The sequence below is a fragment of the Dermacentor andersoni genome, chromosome 1 (genome assembly GCF_023375885.2).
Source record: "Dermacentor andersoni chromosome 1, qqDerAnde1_hic_scaffold, whole genome shotgun sequence".
NCBI lineage: Eukaryota > Metazoa > Arthropoda > Arachnida > Ixodida > Ixodidae > Dermacentor > Dermacentor andersoni.
Genome location: NC_092814.1, coordinates 387594115 through 387619791, shown reverse-complemented (window position 1 = coordinate 387619791; position 25677 = coordinate 387594115). Strand labels below are relative to the sequence as shown.

Here is a 25677-nt window from a genome sequence, read left to right as displayed (position 1 = left end):
TTCACCACCTAGGTATTCGCTTGGCGCTCGGTGCCTTCAGAATAAGTCCAGTAAAGAGTCACTACGTTGAATCTAACGAGTGGTCGCTCACCTTCAGAGGTCGTGCTCCAGTGGCACGCAAACCGCGACCATCCCTTTTATGTAACTATAAATGACGTGAGATCAGCAGCGCTCTTTAATAGCCGACAAAGAGCTAGAGAATCATTCTCTCTGCGCTAATAAAGCTTTCAGAGGAAATGGGAGTTCAAATTCTCGAGCATAACCTGACGGTCCCAGCGAAGCCATTACCGCCGTGGCAGCGGCGGCAATCATTTCTCGAGGTAACAAAATATGTCACATAGGCACATATTCCAATGCATTTCCTAAAACTTCAGTCGAAGTACGCGTGTTCTTAAGAACGGGCAGCTGCAGTGCAAGTTTTGCCAACCAGTTGCGACTGCGGGCATGACCTTTTCCTGGAGCGCCGCCGCCAACCTCTAGCCACAGCGTGACTAAGTCGACTTTGTGTCGGGAACAATACGCGCGTCCTCCACTCTCCGTCGCTTCAGCTAGGATGCGTTTGGCGAAGCAGGCTTTGTGCTGAAACCGCCACCGTTACGCTCTAGCCTCGTCGCCGTTGTGACGGAATGAGTTGGACGGGTCAACTATTGTTACCGAACTCCCCAACGCAGACCTGATCTGCTATGAGTGGGGGAGTTGCCGCGGGAACGTCGTCGGTCACCCCTTCCGACGCGCCGACCAAGACGCAAGACGAAGGCTACCCGGGTACACTGCGCGGGCCCGCTCCGAGTTCTACCGAATTCGTGTGATGTCGGTTTCGGACCGTGAACCTGTGTGTGTGTGTGTGTGTGTGTGTGTGTGTGTGTGTGTGTGTGTGTGTGTGTGTGTGTGTGTGTGTGTGTGTGTGTGTGTGTGTGTGTGTGTGTGTGTGTGTGTGTGTGTGTGTGTGTGTGTGTGTGTGTGTGTGTGTGTGTGTGTGTGTGTGTGTGTGTGTGTGTGTGTGTGTGTGTGTGTGTGTGTGTGTGTGTGTGTGTGTGTGAGGCAGTCATGTTAGACTGAGACACTCTATCAAGAGTTGGACGGGTCAACTATTGTTACCGAACTCCCCAACGCAGACCTGATCTGCTATGAGTGGGGGAGTTGCCGCGGGAACGTCGTCGGTCACCCCTTCCGACGCGCCGACCAAGACGCAAGACGAAGGCTACCCGGGTACACTGCGCGGGCCCGCTCCGAGTTCTACCGAATTCGTGTGATGTCGGTTTCGGACCGTGAACCTGTGTGTGTGTGTGTGTGTGTGTGTGTGTGTGTGTGTGTGTGTGTGTGTGTGTGTGTGTGTGTGTGTGTGTGTGTGTGTGTGTGTGTGTGTGTGTGTGTGTGTGTGTGTGTGTGTGTGTGTGTGTGTGTGTGTGTGTGTGTGTGTGTGTGTGTGTGTGTGTGTGTGTGTGTGTGTGTGTGTGTGTGTGTGTGTGTGTGTGTGTGTGTGTGTGTGCGTGTGTGTGCGTGTGTGTGCGTGTGTGTGTGTGTGTGTGTGTGTGTGTGTGTGTGTGTGTGTGTGTGTGTGTGTGTGTGTGTGTGTGTGTGTGTGTGTGTGTGTGTGTGTGTGTGTGAGGCAGTCGTGTGTGTGTGTGTGTGTGAGGCAGTCGTGTTAGACTGACGTACTTTCTCTCGCAGTCATGCTAGACTGATGAACTACATGTAAATACTGTAAATAAACCCGTAGTCCTCGTTCTCGATGAGAAGCAGTCCTTCCCTTCATCAACGTCCTCAGCGTGGATAAGTTGGACGACGGCATGGGCCAGCTACCTTCGAATTCATGCCGGACTCCAATCTTCACAAGGGATTACGAGTGATGGGATTGAGCCCCCATTCCTGACAGTGCATAGTTTTGCACTGACGCTTCTAAGTGACATGCTGGCGAGCTTTATGCAGCAGTAGGATCCTTCTCTGAACCTGGTGCCTTCAATCCGGAAACAATTAGCTTTACATGGAGGCCTATGCACTATTGTCGGCTGTCAAACATATAAGCAAATTAAAACTGCAAAAAAACTATTGTATTTACATACTCGCTAAGCGTCGTTAAAGCCTTAATATCACTGTACGAACACAGAAACCCTGTACTTACCGAGTTTTATTCCATTCTTTGCACAATGTATATGTCTTAGAAGCATGTCATCTGCTGGGTACCCTGGCGTAAGGGCATAGAGGGTAATATGTTCACTCATGAAATCGCCACATCAATTGCATCGCAAGCTATCAATCCTAGGCTGCCGTCTCTGCCTCAGATCTCAAGCCTTTTCTCCGAAATAAACTAAGAAGTCACTGAAAGCGCTAGAGCGGCGCTTAAACAAACAATAATCTGCTCGTAACCAAACCACAGTTGGGTTCCTGGACCTCTACAGCGAAATCATGACGAATTATGTCCTATTCTGTCGATTCAGAATACGAAACATGTATGGCACCCACAGTTCCTTGGTAACTGGTGATGAATCACCAACAGAATCATTTCCCTCTAACATCATGTCTGCCTTCATCCCATTATGTTCCTTGGTGAAAAACGCATTTTAACACTGAAGTGCAGGGTTTTTTGAGTGGCGTTGTATTACATGTTATCAGCACAAGTAGTTCGTAGCGCACCCCCTCGCCATAGGATACTGCTGCAATAGTTGTGTTCGTTCGTTAGTAGTAGTGATTGCGATTTCCATCGCATGGGACCGAAATCGCACTTTCGGCTCGGTGAAAATCGCATCATGTGAAACAGGTTTTAGGTGGTTGTTGTCCCTTTTTGTTAATGGCTATGAACTGGTCTGTTCGCGTGCAGTGCTTTGTGCTCTGCATCACTGTTTACTTGGCGCGCCACCTCGAGCACTTGCCGCCACTCACTTTCAAATGTGAATACCCCTTCTTCGCAATAGCCATCAAAATTATGATAATTGCAAGTTGTGTACACAAGACACGCAAGCCTAATAAGCGCACATGGAATAAAGTATTTGAAAGTAGAGGATGTATTACCGTGAAATTCTCCATGAAGTCTTCATACTGAAAGAAACAAGAAAGACAGCATAACGCACAGAGAATAGTCTGAACACTTTGCTTCTTTTGGAGATCCGCTTAGAACCTATGCTTTACTGCAAGAAATGCCCATATTGAAAAAAAAAAGAAATTGGAGTTAGTTTATGTTTACTTACACATCTTTAACTTTCGTTATAGTTGTGCTCGTTACAAAGATGGCAGAGGTCTGAAGCCTCAGCGTCTCTTTTGAAGCTCTCTAGCGTGTTTGGACCACGCTGATTGCAGATTTAATAGCGACGTGTACACGTTCACACTTTGCTTCTTTAAATTCGTAAGCATTAATATGCCTGCAAAAGAAGGAAACTAGTCCATCTGTCTGTCACGTAAGACAAGATCGCTTTCAAGATAGGACCCGCAGCAGCGGGCAGAATCACCTTCGTACTGCTTCTCGCTTCAATGCCAATTAAGCGGCGAGAACACAGCGTACACGAATCCATCAGCACTCGGCGCACACTGTCTGCCATGGCATATCGCTTTCAAGACGGCCCACGCTGCTGCGCCATACGCAGCCGCCGCCGGAGTACGGTTGATCACGGTTGACAATGGTTCGCATCGAGAGGAGGCAACGTCATCGACCACATCTACGTACGCGGTATATAAAACGTGACACTGTTCAACTACGTCACGTACTACAGCATGCATTGGTCAGTGCTCGTCTTCCACGAATCAGTGGCATCATCCAAATGCGCCATATCATATGAGCGAATATTGATGGTGATGATGATGATGATGATGGTGACGACGACGACGATGACCTCATATTGTGGTTCATACACACACTGGGGAAACGGCCAAGAATTGTGTGCTGAAACTTTTACTTGTTGTTTTGAAGGATTACATATTCGATTGAACGTACAAAATGAACATACTAATGAACATACAAAAACAAAAAACAAAAGAAAAAATGTTCAACAACTTACACGTCTAGCTGATTGTATGTAACCTTAAACGGCGTCAAACACGTCCATGTGGTGATAATGTATAACTTACGTACCGAAAGATACTATTATGTTCGGCAGAGCTCGGCAGCAGTGCACTACGGAGCCACATCTGAATATTGCCTCTGGTTTTGCAGCCCGCAACCGGACACGACCAACGTGCTATCGCCCCTTCTCACGTCTGCAATGCTGCGTGTGTCTACACCCCAACAGTGATCGGAATCACGTGGCCTGAGCTACTCTTCTGTGATTGCGCAAGGGTCGGACGCGCGCCAAACCACAGCATAAAACCGTCAACGGAGTGAGCACCTGTCTCAGTTCGGCAGCAGTACACTACGGAACTACATCTAAAGACTAAACCCCATGAGCGCGATTTTGTGCGTGACAGTGACGAGCGACGGCTTCGGGCGACGGGTCGGGCCATCACTTGAATAGATCGCTCGGTTCTGCAAATCTAGAATTCGTCGCTCGTCGCCCAGAACTGCTATAAGCGAAGAACCAATAGTGCGAAGCCGGAACTGGATGTACATCCCTCAAGTATTTCCGATTGTCGCACGAAGCGAGCAAACGATCGAATTTTTATACGTGCAAGGATAAGAACCTACTGGAAGACCTTCAGAAATATTTTATGCTGCTTTTTACAGTAAAACGCACCAACTTAAGTTAATAAAGCACACGTCACGCTAGTTTCGGTGCCTATATTGCTGCCCTCATACCGGCAACACTGGGGAGACATCGCTGGAAGTCGTCGCTCGCATGGGGTACGACTTGTAGGCGACGAGCGAACGCGAAAGCCATCTCCATCGCGTCGCTTGTCGCTGTCGCGCGCAAGATCGTTTGCATGGGGTTTATACTTAAATATTGCCTCTGCTTTTGCAGCCCGCAACCGGACTCGACCAACGTGCTATTGCCCCTTCTGACGTCTGCAGTCCTGCATGTGTCTACACCACAACAGTGATCGGAATCACGTGGCCGGAGCTACTCTTCTGCGACTGCGCAAGGGTCGGACGAGCGCCAAACCACAGCATAAAACCGTGAACGGAGCGAGCACCTGTCTCAGTTCGGCAACAGTGCACTACGGAGCCACATCTAAATTTTGCCTCTGCTTTTGCAGGTGAGCGGAATATCCTTATTTACCCAATGAGTCATAGAATCTGTGCACTTCTGCCGAACCTATCAGCTTTCATGTACTTGTTTGATTCTTGTTACTGGTGGTGTTAGTGCATTGACGTACACTTTTGTTGGGCAATGTCGAAAGAGCCTAAGGCCATTGAAGGTTTGAGCGGGATCTCAGGGCACACTTGAGGAGCATGAAAGATAAGTTTCAAGAGGTCACTGAACTCAAAGCAGAAATACAGTAGGTTCTAAAACTAAACCAGGTTCTTCGCGCTGAGAATGCCAAGCTATCATACACATTTGAGGAATTGGAGCAATATTGTTACGCTTGGAAAGACACAGATGAAAGAGGCTATATACAGGCTATTTACACTGGAGCCAGACCGTCAAACCGACACTCGCTCGCGCCAAGGGCACAGACCCACTTCGTCGTCGTTCTCGCGGGGGCTCGTCCCTTGAGCATCGCTCGATGATATCGTAATACTACCCCCGGCGGCAAAAGCGCCGTCACGGTGCTGTTAAATATCCAAGGCGCGTGGAGAGTTGTAGGGTTTGAGCCGGGCGACATGAACAATGTCACTGGTTGTCACAGCGGAGGACGTAGTGAGCGTGGCTAGAACGATTTCACAGGCGACATCGGTCACTTGGCGGAGCACGCGATATGGGCCTGCGTAGCAGGAAAGCAGTTTTTCACACAGGCGAACTTTACGCAATGGTGACCAAAGCAACACGAGGGGGCCGGGCACAAAATGGACATCACGGTGACGGAGGTCGTAGCGTTGCTTTTGTTTGCCTTGAGAGACTTGTAGACGAGCGCGCGCAAGTTGGCGAGCATGGTCAGCATGGGCGATAGCATCACGGGCATAAGCGCTAGTTGAAGCTCTGGTGGACGGAAGCACAGTGTCCAGTGGTAGCGTCGGTTCACGGCCATACAAGAGGTAAAAAGGCGAAAAGCCAGCAGTTTCAAGACGGCAAGAGATGTACGCAAATGTAATGTATGTCAGAGCGTGGTCGCAGTCACAGCGGTCGTCTGAAACGTATTTGGATAGCATGTCTGCAAGGATGCGGTTCGAACGCTCACTAAGGCCGTTCGTTTGAGGGTGGTAGGAGGTGGTAAATTTATGCTGTATTGAGCAGGCACGCATGATGTCGTCAATGACTTTGGCTAAGAACGTACGGCCATGGTCTGTTAGCAATTGACGCGGAGCACTATTAATCAAAATGATAGGTAGTCAAGTAAACAGGCTCTCAGTTTGTCAGGTATGTTATTCCATGCTGCAAACACTGGGAGACAGCAAGTTTGAAAAACCATGGACGAATGACCGCTGCCGGATGCAATGCCTCGGTCGTGGGTTCGTATATGTCATGCTAGCTGTGTACCTTTCTAAGCCGTTGTGTACATGTGTTCGATATTAGACAGCCTTAGTTGGCGTCCGCAGCAGCTCTGCCTACGCAGCTAACCCGCGAAGGCGGGTTAGCTGGTGGAGGCCGAAGGGCTGGGTATGCATACGCCCTATGCCTTGTGGTCCTGAACCAGAACCTACCGGCGCCAGTACCTCGGATATGGCAAAAAACAGACAGGTGGCTCATTCCTTGCCACCAACACGTACTGAAACCCCCACGTTCTCGTACGCGGATGCTCTTCGGGTTTCTGCGCCGTCGACGGCCCGTTTCTCGCAGCCGCCTGCTGGGATTCCTCGACACTTCTCAAGTCCATTCCACCGCACGACACCGCAAGCAGCCTTTCATCCTGGTCCGCGCAAGTCTACGGTGTGGCGCGCTCCCGACAGAAGTCCGCTGCGCTACCACTGTGGGGAGGCTGGACACTTGTATCGCGACTGGCAGTAGCGACGGATTGGTCTGTGTGGATACCAACCGGATGCCCGTTGCCCGCGCTATGGCGAACGCTTGCAAGAAATCGAGGAATACTTAGAAAGCAACTGTCTTCCTCCTGCCCCGCAACGAAGACAGTCACGGCCGCCGTCACCTCATTGGCAGGCGTCACCAAACTGCGCTCGACCCACCTTTAATTCCACTGGAGTCAACGGCCGAAGCCTGCGCCGGGTGAACTGAAAACGGAGACCTGCCTGCGTAAGGCCGCTGCCGTGCGAACCATCAACTATCCTCCGCTGATGCCTTCATTCGAAACTGCCAAAAGAACATCCGGTGCTATGACTGTCCCCGTCGATGTTTATCCGGTCACGGAACTTGTCGATACAGGAGCTGATTACTCGGTTATAAGTGCATCACTGGTCCCTCGGCTACGCAAAGTGCTGACAGCGTGGGACGGCCCACACCTTATTAAGGTTGGAGAACACCTCGTGTCACCCATTGGGCGATGCACCGCTACACTTGCGATTCGTACCTCAACCTTCGTAGCGTCTTTCCTTGTGCTGCCCAAGTGTTCTCGGCTGGTTATACTGGGCTAGGATTTTCTCCGGGAATATGGGGCGCTCCCCGCAGGGGCGTCTGCGTCAGTAGGCGTTTGGTGTGTTGCGACACAACGTACCCGAGCACACGAGGGTTGGACCGTCCCGCGTGTAGCCGTGCGCGGCTTAGCCGTGTCTGGGGAAAGGAGATCCTTGGGGTTGAGCTGATGCTGGGTGTTTGGACATTTAAGGCCCCCCGGCGGAGGCAACACACCCCTTTGGCCTCTGCTTCATATAGACGGCACCCCCGGACTGACCCACCCAGGGGAAATCAGTAGTTGCCTTTTCCTGTCCCCCTCTCCATTCTGCGTCTTTCTCTCTTCCTTTCGATCTTTCCTGTCTTCGCCTCTCTTCTATTTACTTCCGATTTTCCTGGCAGCGAGCGTTAACCTTGTGTGGGTGGCCAACCTTGGGTATTCCAGATTGGGTTATAGTAGCACCGTACGACTGGCGAGGGCTTGTGTTACTCGTAAGACTTGCTCCGTCCCCATGTTGGGCTCGGTGGTGGGCGGTTGGCGCTGCTGCCGAACTCAAGACCCCTATATGGCTTCTAGTAAACCACTTTCCCTTGATAGTCCTCTAAAAAGAGGGCGCACCGATACAACGTTTCAATTATTTTTGAAGAACAATCAAGAACACTTCCCTAAGCACCAAGTAATCCACAGTGAAAGCAACAAGAGCGTGCGTAAATTCTCCCCTACTTGGTGGTGAAATGCCTCGCAAACATTATAGGACCTGGCTACAAAGCTACAAAGATGTCGAATGGAGACCTGCTCCTTGAATTGAAGGATAAAACACAACACGATAAAATTAATGACTTGAAATGCATTGGCGATGCAGCAGTCACTGTGTCGGCACATTGAACCATGAACACGAGCCGTGGAGTAGCCTCTTAAAACGATTTCTTAGACCTTAGTAACGAAGAGCTGCTTGAAGGTTTCCAGGACCAAAATGTGATCAAGGTAGAAAGAATCGTAATCTGCAGGAACAATTAACAACTTCCAACAAAGCACATAGTACTAACCTTTGGTACCAGTCTGCTGCCTAGTACATGGATGCAGGCTATATCAAAGTACGTGTTAGGCCGTACATCCCAAATCCTCGGCGATGCTTTAAGTGCCAGAGGTATTGACATGGATCCCAGACATGCCGAGGAAGGCAGACTTGCGCAAAATGCAGCTCGAACGTTCATCCATCAGACACTTGCGACTCATCTCCACATTGCATGAATTTTGATGGAAGCCATCCAGCCTACTCTAGAACGTGGCCTAAATGGAAGAAAGAGAAAGAAATCATTGCATTAAAGGTCAAAGAAAATATAACATTTCACGAAGCTAGGAAACGTCTGTCATATTTAAATCACACAAGCTTTTCCGAGGTGGCGCGACGGGGGACAGCGTCATAAATCCCTCGGGAGTCTACCGCGGTCACTGATAGCGGTCTGGTAATCACTCCGCCTGCCCCCATGGTGGCTGCAGCAAATGCTGCTCCATCAACATCGAAGGTGGAACTGCCGACTCCGGTTCCGCAGGTCCCAAAGCTAATCCGAACTCCACGGCCTGGGACGTGAGTTTCAGCGCCTAGTTCACGATCCTCCAGCGCCTCTGACAAGGTCATGGATGTCGATCAAAAATCCCCGACGTAACCGACGCGGAAAGATCAGCACTCTCAGGAGCGCGCTAGGACAGAGAAAATCCTGTAACTGCTCAGAGAAAGGGACCGGTAACCTAAACGGTTACCGTCCTTGTATACATATCTATCTTCAACACATGCTCTTGAACACAGACAATAACCTTCCCCGATATGGCTACTCAAATAATTCAGTGGAATGCCAAGGGCCTATTTAATAATCTTGGTGATGTCAAAGATCTGCTAGAGGATGTCAAAGATCAGCCACGACTGTACTGTGTTCAAGAAACACATTTAAAGCATACACACCAGAACTTCTTAAGACAGTACATCATTTTCCGTAAAGATAGAAATAATGGTAATTCTTCTTCAGGTGGGGTGGCAATCATAGCCCAAAAGTCAGTAGCATGCCAACATGTGTCACTCCAGACTTCATTTGAAGCAGTGGCTGTTCGGGCTATATTGTTCAACCAACTTATAACTATTTGCTCCATATATATATCGCCTGATGAACGGTTTCACACAGCAGAATTCGAAATGCTGATTGACCAGCTTCCAGAACCCTACATAGTAATCGAAAACTTCAGTGCTCACAGCACATTCTGGGGTGACTCAAGATGTGATGCGGGAGGACGGGCAATTGAAAAGTTCCTTCTTTCATCTGGAGCCTGTCTATTTAAGAAGACAGAGCCAGCTTTTTACAGTCCTACCCACAACACGTATTCGTGTATAGACTAAGCCATAGGGTCAGCATCACTTCTTCCATACCTGGAATGGAGAGTTATCAGTAATCCATATGGGAGCGATCATTTCACAACACTCCTAGAAACAACAAAGTGGCACGATGGACCAGCTTACCCCAAAAAGTGGAAAATTCATAGTGCAGACTGGTCAAAGTTCAGAAACATATGTAAACTGTACTTGGAAGATGTGGACCACCTAGGTGTAGAGGAACTGGCCAGCTACATCACTGAACATATCCTCTGTTCTGCTAAAAACTGCATACCTCAGTCCTGCACAGATAAAGTCACTCCAAAGCCTTGGTGGAACAAAGACTGAGAAACTGCAAAGAAACGCCAGAACAAAGCATGGAGTAGATTTTCACGCTACTCAACAACAGAAAACCTAATAGAATTTAAGCGGTGCAACGCAAATGAACGCCGTATCCGCCGAATATCCAAAAGAGGAAGCTGGACACGCTATATATGCTCAATAAACTCATACACGGATGGTAGCAAAGTATATAACAGGGTACCTAAACTAAAAGGACAACGTCTAAATTCTTTTCCTCTCGTCACTGGCTCTGGTGATTGAATAGAAGATCAAGCAAACACTCTTGGCGAGCACTTTGAGAGAGTATCAATTTCGGAAAATGAATCCGAAAATTGCTTAAACCATAAAAGAATAGCTGAAAATATTCCTATGCATCCAAAAAAGTCATCAGAAGGGTACAATGGACCATTAACGGTCCATGAACTCAATCTTGCCCTAGGCCCTTGTGGTAGCTCGGCTCCAGGCTCTGACACAATAACGTATGAAATAATCAAGAATCTGCCTTATGAGACCCTAAAGTGCCTCTTAGGTCTTTACAATAATATTTTTGCAACTGGTCATATACCTTCATCTTCGAAAGAAGCAATAGTCCTACCAATACTCAAACACGTCAAAGACCCTTCTTTAGTTAACAGTTACAGACCAATTGCACTCCCTAGCTGCTTACTTAAGGTATTTGAAGAAATCATTAACCGTCGCCTAGTGTTCTTTTTGGAATATAATGGTATATTGGACCCTCGCCAATCTGGCTTCCGAAGAGCGAGGTCTACAACCGATAATCTAGTTCTCCTTGAATTATACATACGTGATGCATTTGTACATAGCCAATACTGTCTATCTGTATTCTTTGATTTTGAGAAGGCATATGATACTGCCTGGCGACACGGTATTCTGCAAGACCTGTCGTCCTATGGAATTTGTGGTAGTATGCTGAATATTTTGCAAAATTACTTATCTGAAAGAAAGTTCCGCGTAAGAATTGGCAATGTACTATCGCGCACTTTTATTCAAGAAAACCGTGTACCACAGGGAGGTGTGCTAAGTTGCACACTTTTTATAATCAAAATGAACTCTCTCTGCTCTGTTACACCATCAATGGTGTCTTATTCTATGTGGACATCCAAATCAGCTTTAAATCTTGCAACCTGTCCATATGTGAACGCCAAATACAGTTGAGTGTTAATCAGCTCACGAAACGGGCCGACGAAAACGGGTTTAGATTAAGTGGACAAAAGACTTCCTGTGTGCTGTTTTCTAGACGAAGAGGGGTATGTCCTGACCCTTGCATTACGATGCATGGGAGAAGCTTGGTAAATAGAAAAGAAGAAAAATTTCTGGGTGTAACCTTCGATAGTAAGCTAACCTTCATGCAGCATATAAAACAGTTGAAGCTGAAATGTCTTAAAACTACGAACCTTTTAAAGGTTTTATCTCGCCAGTCGTGTGGAACAGATAGGTATTGCCTCCTATCTCTCTTTAAAAATCTTCTGTTGTCACGCATAGACTATGGATGTATTGTTTACCATTCGGCTTTAATTACAACACTTAAGGTACTCGATTCTGTTTATCACTTAGGTATCCGCCTCGCACTTGGTGCCTTTCGTAATAGCCCTCTCCAAAGTCTCTATGCAGAGTCGGATCAGTGGCCACTGGATTATCAGCGTACATATCTCGGAGTCGCCTATGCAATATGAACCATGTCCATAAAATAACATCCATGCGAAGCACTCATAAGTTATCAGACAACATGTGAGTTGTATTCAAACAGGCCTTCACACGCCCCGCCGTTGCCGTTAGCAGTAAAATCTGTTGCAGAAAAGCTCGGAGTAGATTTCATAAATGAGCAGGAAAGCGACTACGTTGAACCCATCCCACCTGGGGATGAATGTACAGTCACCTGTGATTTGTCGTTTACAGAACTTAACAAAAAGAGTTGTCCAAATGCCCTCATTCAGCAACATTTCTTGGCCCTTGAAGACAAGTATAGATCTATGGCATTTTTCACTGCTGCTTCAAAGTCTGCAACTTCGGTATCATGTGCAGCCCATGGCCCAAACTTCTCCAACTCTAAAACCTTACATAAACAGCAGCATATTTACAGCGGAAGCGTACGGTATTCTGATAACTGTTGAGCATATAGTACAGCACAAAATACAAAAGTCTATAATTTACACAGACCCTTTAAGCGTTCTCACGGCCCTGTCCTGTGGCAAAGCAAGCCGAAAGCCTGCATTAAACATGCTCCTTAAACACATCCATATAGCGTATAAACAAAACCTAGCGTTTGTTGTATGCTGGGTGCCAGGCCACTCTGGGATCGCAGGCGATGAAATGGCGGACAAAAATGCTGGACAAGCGGCTCATCGGAATACCGTTGATGTAAGCTGGATACCTGGTGTGGACATGAAACCTGTGGTACGAAATGCGCTCCGTAATCATTGGCAAGCTGAATGGGACAAGGAAGTCGAAAATAAGCTCCACCTGCTTAAACCACAGTTAACCAAATCTTTCCCACTGAAGCTTGATAGACAGACACACCGAAGTCACACTGGCATGACTCAGAATAGGACGCACTTACGGCACACACAAATACCTCTTGACTGCAACTGACCCACCGACTTGCACAAGCTGCAGTGAGAACTTAACCGCCCTACATGTCCTCATTCAATGTCCTCAACTTCACCGAGAGCGAGTGGCTCATTTTAGGGAATTTTACTGAAATCATATACCCCCCATCCCTCAATATTTCGATCAGAGGATGCATTTTTTAACTTTAAAAGAGTACTTAATTATCTTGCAGAAGTTAGCATTTTAGACATCATCTAATATCATCCTAACCATCAGATTGTGCCTCACAGGTGAGGCACAATCTGATGCACAAAAGTATGTGTGAGCTCTCTTGCACTTCTTGCGGAAGCAAGAATTGTACGGCAAGGGACCCGGGCAATCCGCAATAATTTACCATGCGTGCCTATAAACAATACATTTAGGGCTTTATATTTATCTTCATATTATTTTAGAATTCATCCACTAGTATTTATAGATTTGCCTTACGTGTAGGCCTATATACAGCCTCTATTTTAAGCCATAGCACTAAACCCACAATTTTCCTGAACAAAACACGTCCTGGCGCTCTTTGGCCTTAGATGCCCTTGCGCCAATAAACTTCAATCATCATCAAGGAAGATGGGGCGATCAATAATCTGCTCGACTTGTTCGTGACTTTTTCCCTTTCTTCGAATTTGACTGTGGAGGATTAACATCATCGCGCGGCTTTATGCGTGGTCGATGACTGCGTGACGTTACCGCTTCGAAGTAGCATCTTCGTCCTCGTTGAATGGCCCCAAGGCCAACTAGGAATAGGCATCGCCGAAGGTAGCCTCATGATTTTGCTGGATCGAGAACTCAGCGTTGCACAAGGTTTCGCAGAGCTCCAAAATAGGCAAACTAGGATCCTAGTTACCAACTTCCACGGCGAATACAAGCATTTTGCGGGGCATACCAGCATGGCCTACTTTCAAACAGCAGACGAGTCCACTGCCTGTGCTTCGGTAACGAAAATCTCGATTCAGGAACACAGCGATGTGAACGTCACCAGTCACATCAACATCAATCCACAGCTAGAAAAGCCCGAAATGGAGAGGCACCTCAGTCTACTATCATCATTTAGCGACTGTTTCACCACCTCGTCGAAGGTCAAGGAGGCTCCTTTAACCAAACACAGAATCATCACTGAACCGACCGTCCAACCTGCTCGCCAACACGCATACCGCGTGTCGCAGAGAACAGGATGCTATTCATCATCAAGTTAAGCAAATGCTAGATAAAGAGGTCATTCACCATCGAGAAGTCCTTAGGCTTCACTTCTTGTACTAGTTAATAAGAAAGACAGTTCACTACGATTCTCTGTCTATTATCGCAAACTGAACACGATCACGAAAAAAGACGTTTATCCCCTTCCTCGGATTGACAACTCTTTGGATCGCATGCGACATGCCCGTTAGTTTCCTTCAATGGATCTGCGTAGTGGGTACTGGCAGAGTGAAGTTGACGAACAGGACCGGGAAAAAATGGTGTTTATAACACCTTTCAGTCTCTGTGATCTTAAGGTCCTCCCTTTTGGATTGTGTTCCGCTCCGGCCACATTTCAACGCATGATGGACACAGTTTTATGTGACCTCAAGTGGCAGTCGTGTTTAGTCTGCTTAGGCTATGTCGTTCTTTTTTCCACCACGTTTGAGCAACACATCGAGCGGCTTCAGGCGGTTCTTCAGGCCATGCGCACCGCCAGCCAGTCTATGAAGCCCGAAAAATGGCACTTTGGATATGATTTCTGAGTAATATTGTCAGCAGCACCGGTGTTCGCCCTGACCCTGACAAAGCCATGGTGCATGATCTGTTTCCAACACCGATGACAAAGCACGATGTCCGCCAATTTTCAGGGCTTTGTGCAGATTACCGCCGTTTAATGTCCAATTTTTGTGAGATTGCCGAACCTTTGCAACAACTCATCATGAACGACGTCACATTTGTTTGTGGCCCGGCACAATCCGACGCCTTCCACGACCTTCAGCGACGCCTACAGGAACCACCGATCCTTGGTCACTTTGACACGGAGGCCGACATAGAAGTGTATACTGATGCTTGCCACGTTGGTCTCGGAGCGACACTCGTACGATTTCAAGCTGGTGTTGCACGCGTTATTGCCTATGCCAGCTGCATGTTGTCTGCTGCTGAAAAAAAATACTCAGCAACTGAAAAAGGTCTGGCTGTCGTGTGGGCTATCCAGAAGTTCCGGCCATACTGTACGGACACCCCTTCTGCGTCGTCGGCGACCACCGCTTTCTGCTGGCTGGCGATTCTCAAGGATCCTTCAGGCTGTCTCGCAAGATCGAGCCTTCGGTTGCAGGAATTTGACGTGAAAATCGTCTATAAGTATGGTCAGAAAAACACGACCGCCGATTGTCTCTCCCGCGCCCCCGTCGAACCCGCACCACCAGATACTGACGACGACTGTGGTTTTCTTTGTACTCTTCCGTCTTTAAACCTAGCTCAATAGCAACGCCAAGATTCCAAGCTGCAACCCTTGATTGAATACCTTGAAGGAAGCCGCCAACAACCCTCGCGGTAGTTCGCGCGTCAGTCGTCCTCGTTCTGCCTACGCAGCGACATCCTATACAAGCGAAACTTTCACCCTACGGAAACCCTTTTCCTGCTCGTTGTTCCCGCTTATCTCCGCGACGACATTTTACGTGCATGCCACGACGAACCAACGTCCGGGTATATTGGTTTCACACGTACTTTGGCAAGGATCAAGTAGAAGTACTACTGGAGAAAACTCACAAAAACCGTGAAGCAGTACGTCAGAAGTTGTCGAGGTTGCCAACGTCGCAAAGTATCACCAACGAAACCAGCCAGTCTACTGTAGCATGTACGACCTCCTTGCTCACCTTTTGAACAAGTCGGGATGGATTTACTTGGCCCGTCTTCCAAGCCATCGGTTGATAACAGCGGGATCATTGTCGGCACCGCTTATCTCACTCGATACTGCGAAACACAAGCCATTGAGCAAGCTACTGCTTCAGATGTAGGCAACTACTTTATCAAAAAATTGGCTGAAGGCTTAGCTTGGTTAAGCCTGGAAGATTGCGAAAGCAACACCCTTGGCGGCGCCTTGGTTCGGCTGATGTGGACATGGTTGCCCTTCGTTAAACTTATGGCTATACATCATCCGACATAGCGCAAGGCAGCGCGCCGACCACTGCTAGGAGCCGAGCTGTAGCCCCATTTATCCTCCTAGCGTGACGTCACACCAGCGAGCGCCCTCTCTTGGTAGCGCCGCAGCAGCGGCGCACAAGGCTTCGCCTCCACCATCGATGCCGCGAGCTGCCGCCCCGTCTCTCGGTCTGGCGTGACGTCACACGGTCACGTGACGCGCAGCTGTGTAAGGAGGCGCCACGACCACCGATGGGCCAAAAGAGCGAGCAGTATTGCTTTCGCAATAAAATATCGTCCTTCGGCATGGTGTTCCCGCTGTCATCACAGACCGTGGTATGGCCTTCACCGCGCAGTTGGTCCGAGCTACTCTGCAGCTGAGTGAAACAACACACCGTACAGCAACTGTGTATCAACCGCAGACTAACGGTTTACCTGAGCGTCTCAACAAAACGATTGCAGATTTGCTTTCTATGTATGTTGCCACGGATCATAAAAATTGGGACGAACTGCTCCCGTATGTGAAAATCGCGTATAGCACTGCGCTTCAAGAAACCACCGGGTTTCCTCCTTTTCGTCTGGTCTACGGACGCGATGTCACCACTATGCTCGACGTGATGCTCCTACCAATTTCGTCTCAACCTACCACACCAGATACAGACACCTTTGTTCTGCGTGCCGAAGCAGCGCGGCACCTTGCACGGCAACGAATTCTATCCTGACAAAGTCAAGATGCTCGTCGATACAACGTATGCCGAGAGGTAACAATAAATTATTAAAATTAAAAATGAAATATAAAATAGAATAAAAACTAAAATAAAAGATTATTGCGCGCATACTTTGGACCCTACATAGTTTTGCAGCACCTAAGTCCTGTCAACAACAAAGTTGTTCCAGCCGAAACATCGCACCACTCCCGTAGACAACGTTCTTCTGATGTTTACGTTACCAGGATGAAGCCCTACCACTCGCGCTGACTCCCAATCCCAAACTTTCTGGTGCGGTCCCTGTCCTCACGTTCGTTGCCTTTGTTTTTTTTTTTATTTTCTCCTTGTGACATTTAACCCGTCCCCAATTTTTAAGCCCAATTTAAGTGCAGTCGCATTGAGAAGTACTATCTTTTCTTTTTCTTTTTTTGGGAGGGAGGGGTAATGTCAGGCGCTAGTGACGCTGGAAGCCGAGGATGAAGTGTGTGTAGTAGCTGCTGCAGAAGCGAACAGTAAACGATCGTTCGCTTGGAACTGATTGCTTGACTTTTCCTCTTGCGACAATATTGTGACAGGATGACGAAGATGTTTTAATCATCGTCGGAAAAAGACGATGTTCTGGGCTTCGCGCGCTGGCTACCATCTTGTCAGCTGATATAATTATTGTAAATATTCTGTAAATACACGTCTGACTGTTTTTAACCCCGTAACAATTTTGGTGGAGATTGCGGGATCATTATCAAGACGGATTTACGCAGCGGGCGCTCCTTGGCTGCACTACAATGCCAGCTCAAGGCGAGGATGCTTCGGGCCCGTCGGCACCCACGCCCACCGTCATTCTAGGACAACGCCGCGACCCAGGAACCTTTTCTGGCACCGACAACACTGATGTTGAAGACTGGCTTCAACTATATGAGCGGGTGAGCGCCAGCAACCACTGGAACCAGACCATCATGCTCGCGAATCTGATATTTTACCTCGTGGGCACGGCACGCATCTGGTTTCAGACCCACCAGGAGGAACTTACCAGCTGGCACATTTGTAAACAGAAACTCAAACATTTGTTTGGCAAGCCAGTTAGACGTCAGCGCGCCGCCCAAAAAGACCTCGCTTCGCGTGTACAGACGTGCACAGAATCCTATCTCACTTACATCCAGGACGTGCTCGCTCTGTGCCGCAAAGTGGATCCGAAGATGTCCGAACGAGATAAGGTTGCACATGTCATTAAGGGCATAGCAGATGATGCCTTCCATCTCCTTGTCTTCAAGAATTCTTCCACTGTGTAAGCCATCATTACCGAATGGCGGCGGTTTGTACAAGCCAAGAGTCACCGCATTGCCCAGCTATTTCCCCGCCTTCCCAGCACGGTTGCTACGTCCACCTGCGATGACCTCCGCAGTCCGCCCACACCCAATCGCTCTGATGACATCCTCCATGTCATGCGACGTGAAATAGAAGCCGCATCTCCTGTCACGACCCCAACCGATGGCCCCGACAATTGCCAGGCGACCGTCTCATTGGTGCAGTCCGTCGTGCGCCAAGAATTGGCCAATGTTGGCTTGACCAACGTCTGCTCAGTTAATCGGCCTGATTACACTCCGTCCAGCACTGTCATACGCACCCGCAGCCTGAATGCCCCAACGCGGTATCGCAACCCGGCTGAATGGCGTACTCCAGACGACAGGCCTATATGCTTCATTTGTGGCCGTATCGGCCATATTTCACATCACTGCCGGTCTTCGTGGAATTCGGCCCCCTGGTCTTACCACCCATCCAACGGCCCCCATGCTGCTCCCCGTTTCGCCCCACAAACGCAGCCAGCAAATTCTGGCGACACTTCTCGTCCTACCCGCTCTAGCAGCTCTCCTTCGCCACGTCGCCGCTTCTCCCGATCACCCCCATGTCGCCGATCACCGTCCCCTAGTTCCTTCCGGCGCACCCTTCCAGAAAACTAACGGGTGCAGAACCTGGAGGTGATGCTGCCAAACCGACCCGACGCAAAAATTCTCTTCTGACCTTGCCCACACATCAGAACGCCATTACCGTGAACGTAGATGGTGTACCTGATACGGCTCTGATTGACACTGGCGCGCACGTATCTGTGATGAATGCTCAGCTTCGGAATCGTCTCAAGAAAGTCCTCACTACTGCCCCTTCACCTGTGGTCCAAGTCGCCGACGGTGGAACACCATCCGTTATTGAAAAAGACCTGTACAGGCCACCAGCCACTCCCCCAGAATTTTTGGATAGCTTGAATGAATTTCTTAGCTCCGAAGTAAATGAAAACACAAGAGTAACAATGGCTGGTGACTTTAATTTTCCGCATATTAACTGGGAAAGTCTATCAACGGGTAATGTAGAAATAAGGAGCGCCAATAAAATGATCCAGATCATGTTTTCACATAACCTTAAGGAAATAGTCAAAGACTTCCTAAGAGTTACACCAAAGTCCCACTCATTGTTGGACATGGTTTTAATATCCAGTAGAATACCTGAATATGCTGTATCAGTTGAGAATGGCTTGTCAGTTCAGAAGATGGTTTGCTTGAATGTAACGCTGCACACAAGAATCTGTGAGCAAGCATATGTCGTGATGCATGTTAAGGATTATGACCGTGCGAATGACACGTCTCTCCTAGACGTTTGGAAGAAAAGTTTAATGAATTTGAAATAGCATCCAACCGCGAAAGTGTAGAAGAACTATGGGACCGACTTAAAGGCATAATCAAATACTGCATAGATCATTTTGTCCCCACACGTATAAAGAAATCAAAGCAAAGAAATCCATGGATTACTAGGAATATCATACATCTAAAGCGTAAGATAAAAAGATTAACGTATCCAGCTTTTCTGGACACAAGGGTTTAGTTCGCGTGAGTGCCACCACGTGGCATACTGACCTTCAACTTTTCAAACTTCCCGCGGTGACGCGTGATGACGTCAACCAAACAAAAATAAAAAAAAACAAAAGCTATCCCTGCACATTGAACTTCGCCACAATGCTTGTCCCGCCGGCGTTATCAGTGTTCTTGATAAAGTGTATTCGCTCGTCGCCTGGAAATTACTCGTCATCCTAAGAGCGTTTAGTCGCGACGAGCAATGGTTGATTCTGGGCTTTTGATGCGGTTCTTTTTTTTTCTAGTTTTTTTTCCTTTTCATTTTCTTTTTTTTTTTTCATTCTACGGAGTAAAGAAGCTAGTCTAACCGTCAGAAGCACTTCGGGACAGCCTTTCTTCTGTCGGCACACATTGTTAACGTCCGAACATCGCACAGCATCTACTAGAGACCTCGTCGTGGACGGATTTTGATTTTGCCCTATCGAATTCGTTCAGGCGCACACAATTATTTCACTAGCGACTTCTCAATGCGCACTCATGGGCTACCGCCGCAGCTGCAAATCTAGATGTGCTTAAGTATTAAAACATATGCATGGATATGTTGGTTTTTACCTTGACACAAAAGTCACGGCACAAGAGTTGAGCAAACTGTCCCTGTGTCGTGGCAGGGTGTGAGACCGGGCTAGTTGGTATTCCATTCTAAAGTGACTAGCGCAATAGTGGACACAGGACACTAAAGAGGCGACAAGGATAAGCGCAAACTTCCAACTGGGTGCTTGTCCTTGTAGCGTCTTTAGTGCCCCCTGCCTCTTGCGCTAATCACTTCAGTCTGTGTCGTCGTCCGTTAGCATGCTATGGTCGAAGCTGCTCGCAATATTACGTCACATTTACTGGCCACCAGGCAAGGTACACCCTTGGGTACGACATCTACAGTACTTGCAGTTAGTTTCCAAAGTCGTCTCCTATGGCGGTTATCCACGTGCGTGAAGCAAGAACGCTATTTAAAGTTATTGTGCAGTAATATATGCGGGATTTGTATATTCTCCACATTCTCTACCATGTTGCCGTTCCGCCTTTATTATATAGCCGCAATGTAGACTAGCAGCTATCGAACGCCATAAAGGCTATCCACATATTCAAAGACCTCGCGCACAGCTCCTGACACTTAATTATATTCAAGAGTTGTGCATCTGTCCAGGACATCCTTAACGAATGTGACATAACACATTATGAGGTTTTACTTGCCAAAACCACGATTTTGTTTTGAGGCAGGCACGCGGTAGTGGAGGATTCGGGAATAATTTAGACCACTTGGGATTTTTTAACGTGCGCCTAACCCTATGTACGCGGGATTTCGCATTTCACACCCATTTAAATACGGCTGCCGTGGTTGGGATTTGTTCCCGAGACCTCGTGATTAGCAGCCGAACCCAATAAAAGCTAAGCAACTACGGAGGGGAAGGAATGTTGGCAGTAGGAGGAAGGTGACAGCCGGCACGTGAGACAATTTGTTCCCACTCTCATTGCGCGAAAATCGCTACCATCTGTCGAAGAATGACAACATAGAATGCACTGAGTTCAATGCGATGGAGTCCGCATCCTATATTTCAGACTCGAATCATACTGTAACTATACTGACGACTAGGCATCTCGCTAATACGTGCAGTCGCTTGACAGCTGCCGAGCGCTGGCGTCGGCCGCAGGACCTACTTGACCTTTGTTCAACACTTGCCGACATTCGCCCCTTATTTCGCACCATTGCGTTTCAGCTGAACTGCTTCAACAGCCAATTTATTTGTGCCAAAATTTGGCCACCCTGTCAACGTTATGGTTTCTTATATTTAAGTCATCTTTTATATTTAGGCTAATGCTGTGATGAAATTTGCAGCGGTTTCACCTTTCCCAAAATGCCCGCATTTTTTTTAGGATACTTAATAGACGTGGAAACCATTGCGTGGCCCCCTGACCAAGCTGCTCAAAAAGTCATTTTATATCCCTGAGGTCTTGTGCAAGCTTCTGCCTTCTTGCCGTTCATCAACCTTCTGATTTCCCTGTCAAGTGTATCCCATTTTCACGACTCCAAGCCCACGGAAGTTGGCAATGATATAATGTGCATGGGATTAAAGCCATTTAAATAAATTCTACTGTGCATACGACAGCCGCTTTTGCTCACTGTGAATGGAAATATTGCGTTAATGAGCGCCATTCTTAAGCATTTAGATTGACAGTAAAAAATTATGCGGATCCCATGTATGTGCGAATCGATGTAAGGAAAGCTTTCTGTGTTTGTGGTCATTGTCATACGTGATCTCCACAGACTAGACAGGCACTCTCTAATGAAATGCTGTCAATGTTTGCCTGATTACGCCTGCCATTGTGATGCAAATAAACGGAACTTCAACTCATTTTCTCAGAAATAAACGCTGAATGAAATGCTGACGTCATCCTAAACAATAACAACAAGCGCCGTAGTGCTCGATCTTATGATGTGCCTATTCGTAAGCTTATATTCGCGATTTATATATCTTTTTTTTTTGGGGGGGGGGGGGGGGGGGCGATGTGCTCTTGTACCCTAGAAATGTCCCTCGGATGTGTCTGATGAGCTCGGTTTTATTCTCAAGTGCCCGATGAAAACTCTCATCGCTGCAACTTCATGATGTCCTGGTGGGAGGCCACCATGGCGTGTCGCGCAAGTATGACCACGCTGATTCATTTGGGCTGACATAAACTATTTTGTGCGTCACACTTCGCCACATTCATTTTTAAAACTATGGCAGAGATCGAAAAGGGCGGCCAACTCACTACGTCCCTTTCCTCTGTTTACTTCCGCAAAGTCTGTGTTTATCGCTGTGGGTACCAAATACGCCCAGTGGTATGCTACCACTCAAGCCTTTCTGGCGGCTGAGCAAATGAAGTCGCAGGCTTTATTCAACATGGCGTCGACGTTCAATATGGCTATCCTCAATTACTTTTCGCAGACTTCGCTCACCGCCGTCTCTCCCAGTGTCATCTCTTACACTACTCGCTCCTGCTAGACACAACACAAACACGCAGCGACCTTAGTGAAGTATCACTTACGCGCTAGTTGACACGCTGTCTATGTATATTTCCGCTGAGCACCGGGATTGGAGCGTGGTCCTGTCTGTGGTGACATTATCCGTCTACAGCCTCGCTCATCAACACCGCTCGTTACTCGTCACGTTTTTTTTTTTTTTTTGTTGGCGAAAGCATAGTGTATTTCCTCTGAATGTGCTTTCGGCTTTAGGTGTGACCTTGCACGCACGCTTATTCGGTTACGTTGACGGCGACCGTTGTCGTCAGGCTGCCGCCTCATTCTGAGCTTCGCAGTCACCAGAGAGCACAGAAAGCTGTCTTCACAAACAAACCACCGGGATTAGAGCCCATCTCCCAAATGCACCATCTTGCATTTGGGAGATGGGCACGCTAACCATTACACTACCACCTGCCTCCACCAATTTCTGTTTATCTGCCTTCCCACTTCACGTTTTTGCCTCAGACGCAGGCAGAACGGATGCAGAACGAAAAAAAAGTAAAGATTGCTTGATCCGGCAGCTGACACATGACCTTAACTTTGACAGGTTATTCTCATTGGAGCGCATGTAGGCTTCCGGTTGCGTGCAGATTGTGGGTCGCCTTAGCTTTATTGTAAATTTGCTTTCACCGGCTCTTTTCAGCTAGAACTGAAATGCCGGACAAAAATGAGACCTACAGTTGAATATTTTTTTCTTGTTTTCTAGGTTTAAACCAAAAACTCTCATTTACACAAATAGTGATTTTTTTAAGAAATGGCACAAGGATACTATATTTCGAGGTCATGTCGTTGTGTCAATAAGGGCCCGCACCACGTATCGACGAAAGCGCATTACAGTGCCGATTGCACACGGCAGGTTACTGAATGAAGAAAACAGGAAACGACTGTGTTTCAGTTTTCGCAACATATTGTACACAGAACACAAGGCACCTACCACCATGGCATTTTGTTTTTGACAACAGCGACACACAGTGGCGCACTGATATACTTCCTTCAGGGGTTTCATTTTATTTTTCCATCGCAGAACCGCAAGCGCAGGTTGCGTCGCGCGTATACCACAGCCACGTACTGTGGCCGCGCTCCTTTTTCTATAACAATGTGGCCCCCGGCGGCTTCACGCGCTCCCGTAGGTGGCGGATTGGACTGTCACTCCAGAAGTTTAAATAGATAACCTCTTTGCATAGAAACGACGGCATGATTGTTAACATATTGTTGGCTTGGATATGTCTGGCACGACGCCCAAGACCCTGTCTTCAAACGCGTTCTTATGTTTGCGTTCGCGTCTCTGTCTTGAAGGGACGCGCACCCTAACTTGCTGCAGTGGTGCTTGCGTTGAGCCTATGTAAGGCGAAAAACGCGGTTCTAAAATGTCTGTTCACTAACTTGTGCAGTAAACCCATGTTTACAGTATTCGCGCAGTATAGTAGTAGTATAGTAAGAGTCACGAGTATGGCATCCGTAACCGCAAGCGTCATGTTATAGTCGTAACTTGTCGGGACAGCGTAGTTGTAATCCACAGGCCCTGCCACTAAGGAATACGTGGCTAGGCATGGCTGATGAATAAGTAATTGCGAAGATTGGTTTTCAGTAAAGGTTTGTTACCAAGAACGGTGGGAGCCTAGACTGCCGCAAAGGACGGATGCTGGGCGGTGACTCCAATCATTTACTCGGCACATCACACATCTACACTGGAATTCAACTGGTTTAGCCAACTCTTGCTTATATTCTCTCGCCTTTAAGCTGCGACTTCGCCTGCCACCCAGGCCCCAGCTTTTCCTCTTTGTCCCCCGCTTCTTTCCCAGTCTGCTGAGACGTGCTTCCACTGATGCTTGCTCCTCCTTTTTCTCAATAAATAAAGGTATTCATCCATGCATGCCTAAGTTACTGCAGAAAATAGCGTGTCTTTATCTCCATAACCACACTTTCTCTCACCTGGACTCTCCCATCGCAAAACAAAGTTGCCGTGTTCCAAATGGCTGGGCGTAACATATACAATTTTCTAGGAATGGCCAGTAGCACGGCGGGCAATTCTCGGTGGGTGACGACACATTATATAGAACACCTTCTCTGCCATATCCACACTCAGTGCTCTGCTTCGTGAGCTACTATTAGCCGCTACGACGAAGTACGAAATGAAAGAAACCTAGCTGGGCTGGTCGCGGGCAGCTCTTTTTGTATTCGTGATGCGTCGATTTGAAATATGTATATTTCTTATCTAAGCCTAAATGACAGCGATATAGGCGAGGTGTGTTACGGTAGCTCGTTGGCCTGGACTAACGACGCTCTTCACGCAGCACTTTCGTCTTGATGTGTGTTTGCGAACGGGAATGAAAGACAGGAGGGTAACACGCCTTCCTGAAATGAAACATTCGGAATAACCCTTTGTTTGGAGGTTGGACATATGTCGAGGGTCCCCGATACGAACCACCTGCAAGTCTGTATGACCTTGCAAAGGGGAACTCAGATGAAACGTTGTCAAACGTATATGCTTTTAATTATCATAAGTATGTCTTTATATAAATTCGTTACCATGAGGTGAAAGCGACTAATAAGCATTTAAATTTTCTGTGTTATTAAAACATCGTGTTAATAAAAGGTTGCTGTGCTTTACAGCCCCTCAAATTAAAAAGTAAGTTATGAAAAATAAATTGGTGCGGTAAATGTGCAAACGCAGACGCAAGAAAAGGCTATAGTCCGTTTCTCAGTATTCACTCAATGAAGATGCAGCCCCTCTATACTCTCACGCTGTAGTAATGTCAAGAACAAAACACTTCCGAAAGAGTCAGTCACGAATGTTACTCATTATAAGATGAGCTTGCGCTGGAAAAGAAAATAACACTCAAACATAACGATGGCTGCGCGCAAAGTGCTTCCTCTGATTCCGATCTACGGATCAAGGTGTCGGTTCGTCAGATTGGAATGCTCGTACATTGCAGCGCAATCTCGGGTCGTCAAATGTGATGGAGAATGTACGGCAGTATTCGCTTCACGCGCGCAATCTGATAAGATAACGCTCTTTCGCTATTGAATCCGTGACAACATACTGGATATTAGAAACACATGCAGACGCATCTTGAACTAACTGATAACTTTGGAAGTGTGGTTAGACGCTAAAAAAAAGCCCCCCCTTCC

The 25677-nt window shown here is 47.6% G+C and overlaps 1 protein-coding gene across 4 annotated transcripts in view; it reads right to left on the bottom strand.

Annotated features, from left to right (window-relative positions):
• The window catches only part of LOC126518491 (uncharacterized), a 120519-nt gene that overhangs the window by 31499 nt on the left and 63343 nt on the right, over nucleotides 1–25677 (bottom strand). For 2 of the 4 annotated variants that reach the window (XM_055065018.1, XM_055065019.1), the window contains exon 4: nucleotides 3010–3036. The exons of 1 other annotated variant lie outside the window; for it this stretch is intronic. In XM_055065018.1, the coding sequence (XP_054920993.1) occupies nucleotides 3010–3036 (27 nt within the window). Of the gene's footprint in view, nucleotides 1–2122; nucleotides 2186–3009; nucleotides 3037–25677 lie in introns of those variants that run through there. One more of the 4 variants, XM_055065022.1, reaches the window with a different exon arrangement.